This window comes from Erythrolamprus reginae, chromosome 2, assembly GCF_031021105.1.
Source record: "Erythrolamprus reginae isolate rEryReg1 chromosome 2, rEryReg1.hap1, whole genome shotgun sequence".
NCBI lineage: Eukaryota > Metazoa > Chordata > Lepidosauria > Squamata > Dipsadidae > Erythrolamprus > Erythrolamprus reginae.
The window spans coordinates 112,738,883-112,755,642 of NC_091951.1; the positions used below are offsets into that span (position 1 = coordinate 112,738,883).

Sequence of the window (16,760 nt, forward strand, 5' to 3'; positions counted from 1 at the left end):
AGGACAGAATACTTCATTTAGCCAAGCGTGATTAGACACACAAAGAATTTGTCTCCAGCGCACATACCAGGGTACAAGTACAGAAAGCTGGATTTGTGTTGTGATGTTGCCATAAACATCTTGCCTTTATTTTTCATTGTTGAAGTTTCTAACAAATACCTAGGTGTCATGTGTAAACTGAAAGCTCTGATCTCTACTTTAGAGAGAGACAGATATTTTATCTGGGAATTTAGCCAAGCCTTTTAATATGCCTGTGTGTACAACGTGAATAAATACACAGAACATCTCTTCAGTGAATTTGCCTTTTGGTCTCCAAGAAAGCTTCAGTTGTTTTGCATCAGTATAGGGAATAGGAACTACAATGGAAGTTCAGTTCTTGCAACCTCTAGCAAATCTCCTGTATTATGCCTAGAAGCCTCTTTCATTGAGAAAATGTGCTATAAAGCAGAACTGAGCCCAAAGCGATGACATTTCATCGACTCCTCTGCTTGCTGCAAATAGCACATTTCATTGGAAATCATTTGTCGAGGGCAGAAAAGTTCTCCAGGCACACCTCTACTCAATACCCAACTGTAGCTCTACTCCTAGGAAAATATTTTTCACCCTCCAAAAATGCCATACTGTTTATCTGTGTTTCAGAATGACACAGTACAGGGGAGGCAATTACCTATAAGCCCAATGTAGAAAACTTTAGCAGTATTTAGCACTGTAGCACTTTTCGCAATGTAAATTGGTTTATAGTGACTGAGGAACATTCCTTTATTCTCCCTCTTCCCCACATAATATTATCACCTAGAAATGTGAAATCATGGATATTCTTTTGAACACAGATATTTAATTGAAACCATAAATCTTACCTGTGTACCAACTGTTTGCGGCTTATACAAGTGGCTGTCTCGTAGTCATGAGTGACACACACTTTGTGAGGGCTGCATTTTACCTTCAAACATGGGTCTTTAGATGGGTCAAGGGCTATTAAAAACAAGACACAAAGAAGATTATATTATTATTATTATTATTATTATTATTATTATTATTATTATTATTATTATTATTATTATTTATTAGATTTGTATGCCGCCCCTCTCTGTAGACTTGGGGCGGCTTACAGCAATGCTAAAAACAATATATAATAACAAATCTAATAGTTGGAATCTAAAATAACAATAATAGATTTAAAAAGTCTAAAAAACAAGAAACCTCAATATATAAAAACATACATACAGTCATCATACACAAAAAACTACATAGGCAGGGGGAGATGTTTCAGTTCCCCCACGCTTGACGGCAGTGGTGGGTTTTAAGGAGTTTACGAAAGGCAAGGAGGGTGGGGGCAGTTCTAATCTCTGGAGGGAGCTGATTCCAGAGGGTCGGAGCCACCACAGAGAAGGCTCTTCCCCTAGGTCCCGCCAAACGACATTGTTTAGTTGACGGGACCCAGAGGAGACAAACTCTGTGGGACCTAACCGGTCGCTGGGATTCGTGCGGCAGAAGGCAGTCTCGTAGATACCCTGGTCCGGTGCCATGATATTTAGAAGATTATCCATTTTGTTCATTAGTCAAAATACTGAGTTAAGTATCGAAACCACTTCTCAGATGTTTTGGAAATGCTGTAAAATATTTAACCCATTTGACCTCACAATTCTGTGTGATGAATGATATTCAGCTATTGTCAGATGGTCAAGGTCATCCAATATACTTTTAAACTAATTAATTTGGACTTTAAGCTAGCCCTATGCTTTATATTGTGCTTTAAAGTCAGAATTTACTCCTAGCAACCTCACAGACAAATCCCTGTGAGCTTGTGTGTGTGTGTGTGTGTTAAAAACATTCAAAAGAGATTTAACATTACTTTCTTCCTATGCCTGAGAGAAAGTGACTGGTCCAAAGTCATCCAGCTGGTTTCATGTTCATGGCTAAAAGGTTACAATTTAAGTCTCTTGGTTTCTAGCCTTTAGTCACTACACCAAACTTGCTCTCAATTGTGGAATTTAGTTAATGCAACATCCTAGCTACTGTCCTCCAAATATTACTTTTGAGGAACAACCACGCGTAACTATTGCCAATGCATATGAAAGAACTATGATTCAATGGTTATCTAGATTGCAACTGACATGGGCAAAGATGTATTAATTCTGATGGATAGACATGATTCTTGACAAATGTATCTTTTTCTTTTATGTACACTGAGAGCATATGCATCAAGACAAATTCCTTGTGTGTCCAATCACACCTGGCCAATAAAATTCTATTCTATTCTAGACAGATAATGATTATCTAAAAAATAAGAAGACAGAATTGGCCTGAAGAAAAATGCTCTAATTTTATAATCAACCTCAGCCAAAATTACAGGGATCATTTTATCAGTTTCTCTGTTCAATTTTCTAGGCTTTTGCATCCTAGAATTGCTTTTAACTAATTTTAATAAAGAAGAACGCTACATGGAACATTTCAAGGCTGTCATGCATAGAATATTGGCCTGCATGACTTTTTTCTATATCTGTTGAAATAACAATTACATACCAAGATATTAAATAATTACTATTGTGTAATAGAATATACAGCAATTCCTGGGCCCCGTGTGAAGTTTAGCAATTTTGTGTTATTAAAATATATGCTTTTCCATCTATTGATCCAAGAAAACTCTTAAGTGAACCAAAACATAACATTCCACTTTCATTTAGTGCTAGAACCATACACAAATCCTAATAAGGAGTGGACATACCATGCTTATTGCAAATACACTTAAAAATTACCTTCATTTGCAAATAATCTTTGAAACATTTGTATACATACACACAAGGATGATACTGCTTTTATTGATAAAATATAATTAATTACTTTTGTGTTACAGTACTATTTTTAAGATACATGTAGCAGAACATTGTTACTGGGTTCATGTAATTAATAGCATTTTATTTAGCGAAACTTTGTTTTAATTTTAGAGAAAGAAAAATAGCCACCAATTTGGATTTTCATGGTAGTTAAAATCTCACATCCGAAACATATCATTTGGGGCTACCAGCAACCTACTGGTGCTTTGCTAATATTGTAATAACAGGTTTAATATCAAATGGTTCATTTAGCTTATGCTACATATATAGAGTATAGAGCACAAATACAAACAACAGAAGCATGTCAGCAGGAAAGGGGCTGAAATGAGTACCCTCATGAAATAGGTATTTATTTTTTAAATGGGAGAATGGCAAAAGTAACAGACTTATATACCACTTTACAGTGCTTTGCAGTGCTCTTTAAGTGGTTTAGAGTCAGTATATTAGCCAAGGAAAAGATGCTACTGCTTTAAGAAATTATACTTTGGTGTCATGAATGTCTTTGTGCACTCAAAAGCAACTTTTGTTCTTTTAATCCAAATATTGCCTATATCAACTGACACCAGGCATTATCTGGAAAAGTGGTTATTTTTGCTACCGTTTTGTGTGCAGAAGTGTCCTGGGCAGATGGCTGGAGACTCCCGCCATCAGCACTAATGATTCTTAGAACAGGGAACAACTCACTGCTGATCTGGAAGATTTAAACATAAGAGGTTCCTCTCAGCTAAATATTCAATTTTCAGCCATTGGTGGAGCATATACCAATGTCAGCCATCAGGTAGCGCTATTTTCCTTATGGTGAGTTACCGTAAATGGATTCTAGTAGGATGGACTAATAAAGAGGATAACCTGGTGGCTATCCAAATTGTAATGCAAACAACTAATACAAATTAGGTAGATTAAACTGCACCATTTTATATACTTCAAAATAATCAGGTCTTTCAAATCAGGAATTACGCATAGCTTAATAGCTGCCTGCTAGATCAACAAAGTAACAAAGGTCCTAAAATCTGCAATACACAAATGTTCAAATTATCATTTAGACTAAATTCCTGTTTACTAATATTGGAAGCTAACTCAGAGGTCTAATAAACAAGAATAAACAAGGGAACTTTAATTTATGTATGTAATCATAAATAATTTCTATACTAATTCCATACCCCTTAGCAGCAGCAAAAGCGGCATTTGGAGGCTAAGCTGCTCTCATGTGCAGTATAACACCGCTGAAATGGTAAGATGAAATTTCTTAAAAAACAGCTAGTTCAACCTGCTGTATTCCAGATGTGTTAGTTTTCTTGGTTTGGAATTCTGGGAGTTGTAGTCCCAACACATATGGAAGATAACAGATTGAGGAAACTGGAGTTAACATAATTGAACTACAGATTCATTTAATCCATTAGTCTACAACTGGGAATCACTATTAAGTTGTACACATTGCCAAGCCTGGCAGTTTCATACTTTAAAACATTGGCATTAGTTAAGCAGGATTGCATTCAACTTTTCAAATTATCTGCAAGTTTTTAATATATGCATTTTTCCCTATTATACATGACAAAACTTAAGCAGTTGTTAAAATTGATGCATTACTGTATTCTGATCTGTATATTAGTGTAGAAAGTGATAATAAAAATACTTATTAAAACCATTCAAATATTGTTAACTCTTCTATGCTTGTAAAACTACATTCTGATGTAAGATACTTATAAAAACAAAACAGGAGGAAGGAAAGCCAGTGAAGACAATCTCAAAAGCCTTTCTTTCAGCTGGAAACTTCACTCTGTTCCTGTTATGTCTACTGATAAGAATTTGGCAGTGATTCATAGGCACTGGTTTAAACAGATTCTAGGATCATACTTGAGTTAAGGACTGAGGCAGCCATAGCGCTCTCTGAGCTTGGTTAATATTTTAAAGATATTTTATAATCAAACTAGGCAATGTCATTAGTGCGCTGATGATATTACCTACATAGTTTGAAGGTCTGCAAGAAAACAACCAAGTTCAGAGAGTATGAGAGACCCCACAGGTCAACTCTGAGCTACAAATATTCCCTTCTGCAAGTGAGTTAAGTAACTCAGACATGCAACACAGCACAGGGAAGTAACAATTTCACTCCATGCTAGGATGAAGCCAGGCAGTTTTTGGTCGGCAAAAACTGACCCCAAACTGCAGTTTAATTCTGGCATTTTTCCTCTTCTGCACTTCCCATGACTTAATGGGATTTTTCTTGCAGGCTTGAGCCCCAAAGCTGGGCAGTGATCGGTTGCTGACATAAAAGGTTGCCCTGAGAAACTCTGGTTTTCACAATATGACTCCACAGGACCATTAGCTCAACTTCCTGTGGGAGGTATGGAACAATGTTGCCATTGCTGTTCTTATTTATGATTGTTGAAATTGATTGTAAAATATTTTGATTAGATTTATATAACTGACAACGGAATATAAATAATTGTAAAATAACCATAGTCTTAAATCTACCATTATTGGCATATGTAGTAATAATGAAGTTAAAAGTCCTTCAATGCTTGGTTGCATAATTAGTGTTTCTAGGACTGAAAAGATTACATATCTTTTAAGCACTCTGTTTCAATCAACATGTGTCCATATACGCCCTTCATTTATCTCTAGTATCTGGATTCTCCAGTGTTTAGTGTTGGAGTATCTTATTGGTAAATAGTTTCCATATGAGCAGGGGCGGGCTAGCATTCCCAGCCCTACCGGAATGGGCTGAGACTGCGTGCTTCCCCACTGCGCCCCCCGCGCCCTGAGTGCATGTGCCCTCCATGTGTGATTCGCACATGAGGATAAGATTTCTGGGTTTTTTCGCTTCTGTGCATGCGCAGAAGCGAAAAAACTCAGAAACAGGCTAAAAAAATTAAATGGCCACTGGCCATTGCCCACCGCCATTTGCCTTGCTCACCATTGTTGCCCCCCCCATGACTGTCACAGCAGCTCCCTGCTGCCTTTTGCCCTGCCTGTCACCTGCGCCTCTCATGGCAGCAGCTTCCTGTAGCTGCCGTCGGCCATTTGCCCTGCCCACATCCATGCCTCTCATGGCAGTGGCTCTCTGCAACTGTTGGCTGCCTTTTGCCCATGCCTCTCATGGCAGTAGTACTCTGCAGCTGCTGGCTGCCTTTTGCCCTGTCCATCCCCAGCGCCTCTTTAATGTAGCGGCTCCCTGCAGCCACTGGCTGCCTTTTGCCCTGCCCGCTGTTGCGACAGTGGCTCCCCACCACCTCCTGCTCTGCCACACCACCGCCCACCACGCTACGAGCGGCCCACCCACCTCTTACCTGGGAACTGAGAGCATGGCATGAGGAGCAGGCCCAGTGTCCCTGAGCTCCGGCCATGCGGCCTTCTCTGTTGTTCCTGTGCCATAGGCATCTCTCTTCTGCGGCGTGAGAGAGCAGGCATGCAGCTGGACCTTAGGCTGGCCACTTTTGCCAGCTGCCGCTCTAAGAGCCACAGCAAGATTCCGGCTGCTGTACATGCGTATCAGCTGAAATGTGCTTCCACACATGCGCAGAAGCAAAAAAACAGGTATTTTTTAACTGGAAATGGTCTGGTTGTGCATGCACACACATGCATGCTCAGTGGCAACGGAACAAGCCTATGTGCTCTGTTGCCACCACCAGAATGGTGTTTCCCCCCATTCCGGGTTTTGCCCATCACTACGTATGATCCACGATGGCCCAGTGGATAGAGTGCAGTACTGCAAGCTGCTTGTGCTGACTGCGGGTTTTCTGCAATTTGGAAATTCAGATCTCACATGGCTCAAGGTTGACTCAGCCTTCCATTCTTCTGAGTTTCATAAAATGAGAACCCAGATTGTTGGGGACAATATGCTGACTCTGTAAGTGGCTTAGAGAAGGCTATAAAATACTGTGAAGCGGTATATAAGGCTAAGTGCTATTACTATTCAGTTATTTAACTAATAAATAACGAAACATGTCTCCATAGACTTTGGAGGAATTGAACATTTCTGTCAACTGCATACATGTTGGTACATGTTCTATTTGATACTCTTTACTTATTCAAAAGCACTGTATAAAACAGACATTTCCCCCAGCAAAGCTACATTGTGCAAAGAACTAGCTGCATATGGTGGTGCAAGGCTTCCAAAGCAAGTCCATTTTGCCGGGATGTAAATATTTTTACTGTATAACTCCTACCAAGAAATCATAAGGAAGTGGTTAGGAAATAGAGGTATAACATTCACACCCATGTCTTCCAAAGAGTCAACTTTTCTCACCTTTCAGCCCAGCTACCATGTCAATTTAGTATCAAAATATATTATCGGCAGGGCTGGGTTCCAACTTACTTTACTACCGGTTTGCTCCCTCCTGTGCTGTGTGGGTGCAACTCCTAGGTATGCATATGCACAGTGACAAAAAATTCAACTCCTCCCCCCAACCACCAAAACTAGAAAAAAGATGGTGACCACACACACAGTACTAGAACTCAGCTACTGCACATGCTCAGAAGAAACTTTTAAAATGGCAGTGCCCACAGACCAGCAATGACCGATCCGGGTCAGAGACATCATCATAACATCACTTGTTAACTAGTTGCTATCAGTTCTGGCAAACCAGTCCGAACCAGGTGGAACCCACCCCTGATTATTGGTAAATATTTTCCATTGCATGTTGGTTGGTACATGTTCTACTGCATAAGTAATTATAAAAACTGATTTGCATAGCAAAGAACATAAACTTAAATTATTTCTCCATAGCCTGGGATATCCTTTGACAGAAGTACAGCGTAATGCTCTACTTTTCATAGGATTGATGGTAACTGGTAGCTTACACCTTGAAGGACTATGCTAGGATACAGATATATAAAACAATAACTTAAATCCTCTTCCTCATCTATGATGGAATCTAAGATATATTTTCTGGAATATGCTAATGATAATTCATTCTCCATTAATCAGTTTCTAGGAGCAGATGTTCATCATCTGTTGGGAAAGAAGACCTATGGGAATAAGATGAAAGAGAAACAAATCCTGAATTTTGCCATCCTAGTTCTTATAACTGAAAACAGTGAGTGTGAAAGTTCTGACATGAACATTTGAAAATTTATATGCAGTACGAAGTGGGAAAACAAGAGCTGAAGCAATTATTCATGCAGGCCTTGCTCAGCAATGCAGATAAGTGCCATTATGAGATCGCATGGCAACCTATCCTAGGTATGATACATGGTTTGCTACAATTTCTTTACTATCTTTCACTCTTACAAAAAAAGAAGAAATTTTGCCGTCTCAAACAAAACAAATATGGGGTATACAAGAAGAAAATACTGCCCAGTAATAAGGTGCAATATAAAGCAAGGTTAGTGGCACAAGGTTTTTCACGGTTAAAAAATATGCACTATGAAGAAGTAATTTACATGGTTCAAGTATCGGGGTATTAAAGTAAAAATCCTAACACAGTGTACAAAAAACAAAACATAAAACCATTTATGGGCTGAGGTGGTCAGACAGGAGATGTTTAGACAATGCATTGAAGAGTCTTGGGTTCAAAAGTTGCAAAGCTGATGACTGCTTATACATTGGAAAATTACAAGGTAGAGATAGTCAACTATTAGCATTTGTGGATGATCTTTGTTTCATTGCAAATGATGTATCACAAGTTAAATAATTTCCTAATAAGTTAGAAAATAAATTTGAACTAAAGAATTTGGGAGAAATTCAAAATTATCTCAGTGTAGAGATACAAAAAACTGAGAAAGGTTGTTATGTTCTCAGTCAAAGAAGAAAAATTGAACAGCTGTTGGAAAGATATAACATGAAAGACTGTAATACTGCTCCAACACCTATGAGCAGAGATTTTCATAACAGTTTAGGTGAGGATAAAAGTGAAGCCTGTGATCAGGAGATATATCAGTCAACAATAGGGAGCCCACTGGTCATAACAAATAGGCTCCTCACAATTCCACTTCCATTCAGAAGCTATAGAGAAGTATTCAAAAAAGTTCACAATAAAACCGTTAGTTACTCTCAGCTTGGCAAGTACAGTGATACCTTGTCTTACAAACTTAATTGGTTCCGGGACGAGGTTCTTAAGGTGAAAAATTTGTAAGACGAAACAATGTTTCCCATAGGAATCAATGGAAAAGCGATTAGTGCGTGCAAGCCCAAAATTCACCCCTTTTGCCAGCCAAAGCACCCGTTTTTGCGCTGCTGGGAGTCCCCTGAGGCTCCCCTCCATGGGAAACCCCACTTCCAGACTTCTGTGTTTTTGTGATGCTGCAGGGGAATCCCAGCATCGCAAAAACGAGCGCTTCACTGGCAACGGAAGTCCAGAGGTGGGGTTTCCCAGCGAAGGGAGCATCAGTGAAATCGCAGCATCGCAAAAACACTGAAGTCCTCGAAACCCCACCTCCGGAACTCTTTGTTTTTGCGATGCTGCTATTTCACTGAGGCTCCCATCGCTGGGAAACACCACCTCTGGACTTCTGTTGCCAACAAAGCACCCGTTTTTGCGCTGCTGGGATTCCCCTGCTGGGATTCCCCTGCAGCATCACAAAGACACGGAAGACTGGAGGTGGGGTTTCCCATGGAGAAGAGCCTCAGGGGAATCCCAGCAATGCAAAAATGGGTGCTTCGCTGGCAATGGAAGTCTGGAGGCAGGGCATCCCAGTGGCAGTGGTGGGTTTGTAAGGTGAAAATAGTTTGTAAGAAGAGGCAAAAAAAAATTTAAACCCTGGGTTTGTATCTCGAAAAGTTTGTATAACGAGGCGTTTGTAAGACGAGGTATCACTGTATTTTGATTTTCTGAGTCAAATATAAGGCAGGTATTTTTCTCAGCAAAGTTACACTGTGCAAAGAACCTGGAAGGCCTCCAAAGCAACTCCATTTTGCTGGGATCTCAAAATTTCTGCTGTAAAACTCCTACCAGAAAGTCATAAGAAAGTGGGTAGGAAACAGAACCACATCGTTTGTACCCATGTCTTTCAAAGAGTCAACTTGTCTCACCCTTCTGCTCAAATATACAGCTGTCATGTCAAGGAAATATCACCAAATACAAGCAGATAAATATCTAAAATTTTGCAACAGATGGCAGTCACGAAAAAAAAAATATCACAAATATGTCAAGGGTGGAAGAAAGATCAACAACTTACCAAAAACAGTCTTTCTGTCTACCCAAACCTACTGTTACCATTGGCTCAAAGACAAGAAAAGGTCAGCTATCTTGCATGTGTCAAATTTCTCTCTAAAGTCAATTTATTCAAATTTTCTGACTTTAACATTAAAATGTGAATTTCACCCATCACTACAGTGTTTCTTCTTCATTGTTTTCTAGCTGACCTTTTATTATTCATAACTTCCTAAGCCTTTTATTAAACCCATAAATCCTCTGCAGTTCTTCCCAGAGCTCTTGAAATTACTGGGAAATAAAGACTAACAAGTGCATATTATCTTCAGCAGCAGCACATGGAAATATGCATACAGTGTTCCCTCGGTTTTCGCGGGTTCGAACTTCGCGGAAAGTCTATACCACGGTTTTTCAAAAATATTAATTAAAAAATACTTTGCGGGTTTTTCCCCTATACCATGGTTTTTCCCACCCGATGACGTCACCTGTCCACCAAACTTTCGTCTGCCTTTAATAAATATTTTTTTAACTAAACTTTAATAAATAAACATTGTGAGTAATAATATGAATGGTTGCTAAGGAAATGGAAAATTGCAATTTAGGGGTTTAAAGTGTTAAGGGAAGGCTTGTGATACTGTTCATAGCCAAAAATAGTGTATTTACTTCCGCATCTTTATTTCGCGGAAATTCGACTTTCGGGGGCGGTCTTGGAACGCATCCCCCGCTAAAAGCGAGGGAACAGTGTATATGTGTATTTTTGTGTCCACATAAACAATATACACTGGCTACATTAGACAACTGTCTTATAAATTCTTTTCCTATGAAGAGACAAAAGACTATTTTGCTATGGGTAATCCATATTCCTGTGTTCATTCCTCTTGCCATCACAAAAAGCTTATAACTTTACAGAACTGAAATCTGTGAGGAAAAAACTAATCCCAGGGGTTGACAATTTTTTCTATTATATTTCATGCTTATAATAATAATAATTTATTAGATTTGTATGCCGCCCCTCTCCGAAGACTTATGCATCAGGACCATGAAATAAGACATATGAACTGAGAGAAAAACTCTCAAATTTAAATGGTAGAAATGCATTGGAGAGTTGGAACATTAGTCTATACTGTAGCCGGAGGTCATGTGTTAAATGAATAACAGCAAAATTTATTCTTCATTCATGTGAGGGTGATAATAAATAAATACTCCCAAAGGCTTTCTGGAATGGATGTCAGCAGAACTTTATAATGTACTTTCAAGGTGATTTATTTACTTGCTTTGGCTTCACAGCCACTGTTTTATTTATTTATTTTAAAACATTCAACTTAAAAGGACTGTTAAAGATAATACAACATTATGTGAACACACTTCGTTTTCAATACTGATCTTAGTATGTACCATGAATATTCAAAACCAAACATATTTTTATGTAGCATAAGAGTCCAATAAAATTGACCTCCCTGCAGAATTAATGTTCTCTTACAGGAGGCCAATTGGTTTTTAGAGACTAGAAATTGCACGGACACATTTCAGTTATTTACAAACATGTGACTATAGCATCACATAGCATATTTAATTCTAGCAGCTGCTGACTACCAGATATTGCAGATAGCCTTTGATTTATGAAATGATTGAATCCAGAATTATGATCGTCAGTTGTACCCACAAGATAATCTTACTTAACAACCACTATCCCAGCTGTCCATACTATGGACGGTTAAGTAACTATGCAAATAATTAAGGAGAAGGTTCTTTAGGGGATAAGGAAGCCCTTGGGAGACCTGGTGGAGGCTCAGACTGTAGCATCTTCCCAACTCCCAGGGCTTTACTCACCCCAAGGCACCATTGGCACAGTTTCCTTAAGCTTTCTTTCCCTGTCTTGCCTTGTTCCACTTAAATTTTCCAAAAAAATCACCTTTCTTAAGGAGAAGCAGCTGATTTGTCATGTAGTCTGTCTACATAGAAACGTTGTGGTACCATCCTGGAAATGGTAATGATTCTTGCTATCCAAAACTGGTGGCCATTTCCAAAATAATCCCTGCTTCTAGAATGACACAAAGCAGCTTATGAACAGGAAGGTTGCTTCTCTTTGGGAAGGGTGATCTTTGGAAGACATAAATGGGCTGGGGACTGTTCTGTCGGGCTATCTGGTAGACTCCTCCCAAAAATTCACAGGTACAAATTTCAGACACACACTCATTTGAAAATTCAAAACAATGTTCTTTATAATGAAAATTCACTTAAACTAAGCCCTAAGCACTCATCTCCAAACAAACTAGTAATTTGTACAAGTCCCTTATCAGTTCTGTGATACTTAGCTTGCAGCTGTGAGGCAATTCACAGTCTTTCTTTCACAAAGTGAAACACACTTTGCTCTGGTTTAGTTTCAAAGCGGGGGAAAATCAGCACACAAAAAGTCAAAGTCAGTAAAGCAGTCACGAAACACAAGGATCAGATAATCCTCCACAATGGCCAAACCCACAGGCTGCTATTTATAGCAGCCTCACTAATTACCACAGCCCCACCCAACCACAGGTGGCCTCATTTTCTTTGATAATAATCTCTCAGTTGTTGTTGCCTATGCATCGCTCTCCGCATGCGTGGCTGTATCATTAACTCTTGTTCTGACTCCAAGGAGGAGCTAGATAATTGATCTCCTTCTGAGCTGTCTGCCACACTCTCCTCCTGCCTGTCACTCATGTCTTCTTGGTCAGAGGAGCCTTCATCATCAGATTCCACCGGGGGCAAAACAGGCCTGCAGCATGTGGATGTCTCCCCCACATCCACAGTCTTTGGTGCAGGATCTGGGCCAGAGCTAACCACAATGGGGACCAAGGGAACGAGACCAAATGGGATAGGAAACAGGCCAAAAGCCTATGGGAACCCCTGTTGGATGAGAAATAGACCCAAGGAAAGTAGGTGAGCAGAATGGAGAAGGAGGAAGATGGATAGTGCAAGTTGCAGTGTTTCTGTGACTGTTTGTGAGGGTGTATATACTGCTAAGCACCCAAAATTTGTTTACATGATTATGGGGCCACTGCAATGCACAAATCTTTGGGTACAAGTCATACATTCTCTCAGCATTGTCATAATTTTGAATGGTGGCTGAATGGTCATAAATCTATATATTCTCAGAAAAAAATATTTACACATTAAAATGCTAGCTGTCTCTTTCTTCCTTCTGTCTCAAAATAGTTACAAAACTTTAAATGTAGGCCTTAATAAGCCTCCTTTATCAAGAAAAGAGATGGTAAGAGAGAATTCATTTTTCCCAAATGGCTGTTGCATTTTAAGCAAAATCTTTTAATAGTTGCTAAACATTAAGCTCCCCTTGAGGACCCATGTGAGCAATTGGCATGTTTCCCAACAAAAGGTGAAATTTGCTTAGCATTCTTGTCAGAAACCCATAGATTCATGTATAAACCAAAAAATGCTAGTAAAAAGCAGTATGGAAATATAATTGTCCCTTATGTCAAGTAGAATAGATAACTGTTTCTGACAATTTGCTACTCTATTTCTTATGGTGGATGAAAGTTATAACAGACACGAAAATCATATAAGGGTTATTGTCACATCACATACATGGTATAATCTTCTATTTGTTTTTCCAAGGGTTTTTGTTTTTTTGATGAGGAGAATTGGGTGTTATCTTTATACCTTGTGAACTCTATTCTAAGATTTATTCTATTATTCACTTTCAATTTCTACCTCAAATTTTAAAATTTGCTCAATGTTTTATGGACTCTATAGCAAAAACATGCTACAGTATATGCTCACTAAATATTTTTGCTTTCTAGTCCTAAATATCTACCAATAAGTCCGTTTGTCAATTGACGTTCAAAACACCAAATAGACCGTTGAACTTACCTGAACGGTCTTCTCGATGCACTGCAAGGAGAGTCCAAGATGGGTTATACTTCAGTTTGATTGGTAGGGACTGAGTTTTAATTTAAATAATTACTAGGCAGGCACTGCCTCCCCCCTTAGCCCTCCAGTCTAAAGTAAGGCGAAGGAGCAGTAAAGCAAAACCATTTATTAAACCATAAAACTTCCAACCACAACAGTAACTAAATAGCACACACCCCCACAGAAACCCTGGTCCCAGAGTCGGGAGGGTTTGGACTCTCCTTGCAGTGCATCGAGAAGACCGTTCAGGTAAGTTCAACGGTCTTTCTCCAATGCACTTGCAAGGAGAGTCCAAGATGGGATATGCCCAAGTTGCAATCACGGGGAGGGGCAAGACTGGACCAGGGGTTCCACATAAGAACAAACCCCTTGTAGCACCCTCCTCCCAAACGCTGCTTCCTCCGAAGCAAAGGAGTCGATCCTATAATGTTTGATAAAAGTTGATGGAGCTGCCCACGTGGCTGCTCTACATATGTCCTTCAACGAGGCCTGGGTCCTCCAGGCCGATGAAGCTGCCGCACTTCGAGTGGAATGTCCCGTTATCCCCGAAGGAATTGGGGATCCCTTAGCCCTGTATGCCTCTGCAATACATTCCCTCAACCATCGACTGATAGTTTGAGAAGACACCTTAGTGCCCATAGTTCTGGTGGCAAAGGACACGAACAGGGCTTCTGACGTTCTAACATCCTTAGTCCTCCGAACGTAAATCTTTAAGGCTCGTCTTACGTCCAGCTTATGCCATCGTAATACAGACGGATGAGTCCCACGAGCACAGAAGTCCGGAAGGATGATATCCTGAGTCCTGTGAAAAGACGTGTTTATCTTGGGTATAAATGCCGGATCTAATCTAAGGACTACCCTGTTGGGGTCAAAGCGGCAAAGGTCTGGTCTTGTTGACAAGGCAGCAATCTCCGAAACCCTCCTGGCTGAAGTGATTGCAACCAGGAACGCGGTCTTTAGGGTCAACAACCTTAACGAGATCTGATGGATAGGTTCAAAGGGGGGACCTGTCAGTGCGTGCAACACCAAGGGGAGGTCCCAGGAAGGGAAACGATGAATCACTGGTGGTTTGAGATTGGTCGCTCCCTTCAGAAAATCCCTGATCCATGGATGTCTGGTAAGGGAACGGTAACTGTCTGTCGAAAGGATGGTGGCCAGAGCGGCAACATGGCGGCATAAGGTGTTAGGGGCAAGGCCCTTTTCTAGTCCAGCTTGCAGAAATGATAAGATTACCTGCGGCGATGCCGTCTGAGGATCTATTTTCCTTTATTCACAGAACTTATGGAAGGTAGCCCAAGTTGCCTGGTAAATTCGCCTTGTAGATGGTCTACGGGCGGCTTGTATGGTGTCAATGACTGTGTCCGGTAGGGCCTGGCGTTTTAGATATTCCCACTCAAGCGCCACACGGTTAGATGCCACCACTGTGGCTCCGGATGAGAGAAGGACCCCTGTGTCAGGGAGATCCGTTGGTCCGGTATCCTCCAATTGGGTGACCTCAACAGTTGCACTAGGTCTGCGAACCAGATGCGCCGGGGCCAAAACGGGGCTATCAGTATCACTTCTGCTCTCTCCTCCAGAATTTTCCGAATCACCCTGGGAAGGATGGACAGAGGAGGGAACGCATAAAGAAGACCCTGAGGCCATCGAAGTGTCAGGGCATCCACCCCTTCCGCGCCCGGGTTGGGAAATCGAGCGAAGAAGCGAGGAAGCTGGGTGTTTAGGTTGGTTGCAAACAAGTCTATCACCGGTTCCCCAAATCTCCTTACCACCTCCTGAAAAATCCTGGGGTCCAGTCGCCATTCGCCCGGGTTGAGCGTCTGGCGGCTGAGCCAGTCCGCCCACACATTCTCTACTCCGGAAATGTGTTCCGCTGAAAGCGAGGCTAGATTCCCTTCTGCCCATCTGAGGAGTGATGTTGATTCCTTCATTAATCTCCGTGACCGTGTTCCCCCTTGTCGGTTGATGTGAGACCGTGTGGAAACGTTGTCGGTCAGGATGCGTACATGTTGACCCCATACTAGATGGGCAAGGCTGTGGAGGGCCAATGAAACAGCCTTCAACTCTAGGAAATTTATATTGACCTCTTGTAGGTCTTGAGGCTCCCAGAGTCCCTGAACCATGTGTGAAGAGAGATGTGCTCCCCACCCTGTCAAACTGGCATCGGTTGTTATTGTAATAAGCTCCTTGTCCAGAAATAAGGATCCTTTGGTCAGAGAAGGGGACCTCCACCATTGTAGGGAGGTGCGTACTCTGGTACTGAGGGGGACTCTCCTGAGAGAGTGACTGGTCTTTTGCCTCTGATAGGGGAGCAGGAACCATTGGAGTGGGCGTAAATGGTGTCTCGCCCATGGCACTATATCTATGCAGGAAACTAAGGTTCCTAGGATCTTCGATAAAAGGGCAAGAGTGGGATATTGCTGAGGTTCCAGCTCTCTTATCAGAGTCCTGATTGTCCTTTGTCTTTCCTGGGACAGAAAAACCGCACCCAGGTTGGAGTCTATAGTGGTGCCCAGGTGGGCAAGACGATGTGTGGGTGTTAGTTGACTCTTTGACCAGTTGACTGTAAAGCCATGGTCTTGTAGTGTCTGTATTGTCAGTTGAGAGTCTCTGCATGCCTGTTCCCTGGTTCTTGACAGAATGACAATATCGTCTAGATACGCCATCACGCGTACCGACTGTCATCTGAGACTGGCCGTGAGGACGTCCAGTAATTTCGTAAATGTCCTGGGGGCGGAGGATAGTCCAAAAGGCATCGCCCTGTATTGGAAGTGTCTGCCGTCTAGGTAAAACCGCAGGAATTGCCTGTGATGTGGGAAGATGGGAACGTGCAGGTAGGCTTCTTTCAGGTCTATTGACGTCATAAAATCCTTGTGTCTTATGGAGGCCAGAATAGTTTTTAGTGAGTGCATTCTGAATCTCCGGTATTTCA

General features: G+C 41.0%; 1 protein-coding gene across 3 annotated transcripts in view; it reads right to left on the bottom strand.

Annotated features, from left to right (window-relative positions):
• Positions 1–16,760, bottom strand: part of SPOCK1 (SPARC (osteonectin), cwcv and kazal like domains proteoglycan 1) — a 585,260-nt gene that overhangs the window by 305,512 nt on the left and 262,988 nt on the right. For all 3 annotated transcript variants that reach the window (XM_070739206.1, XM_070739208.1, XM_070739207.1), the window contains exon 4: positions 858–972. In XM_070739206.1, the coding sequence (XP_070595307.1) occupies positions 858–972 (115 nt within the window). The remainder of the gene's footprint in view (positions 1–857; positions 973–16,760) is intronic.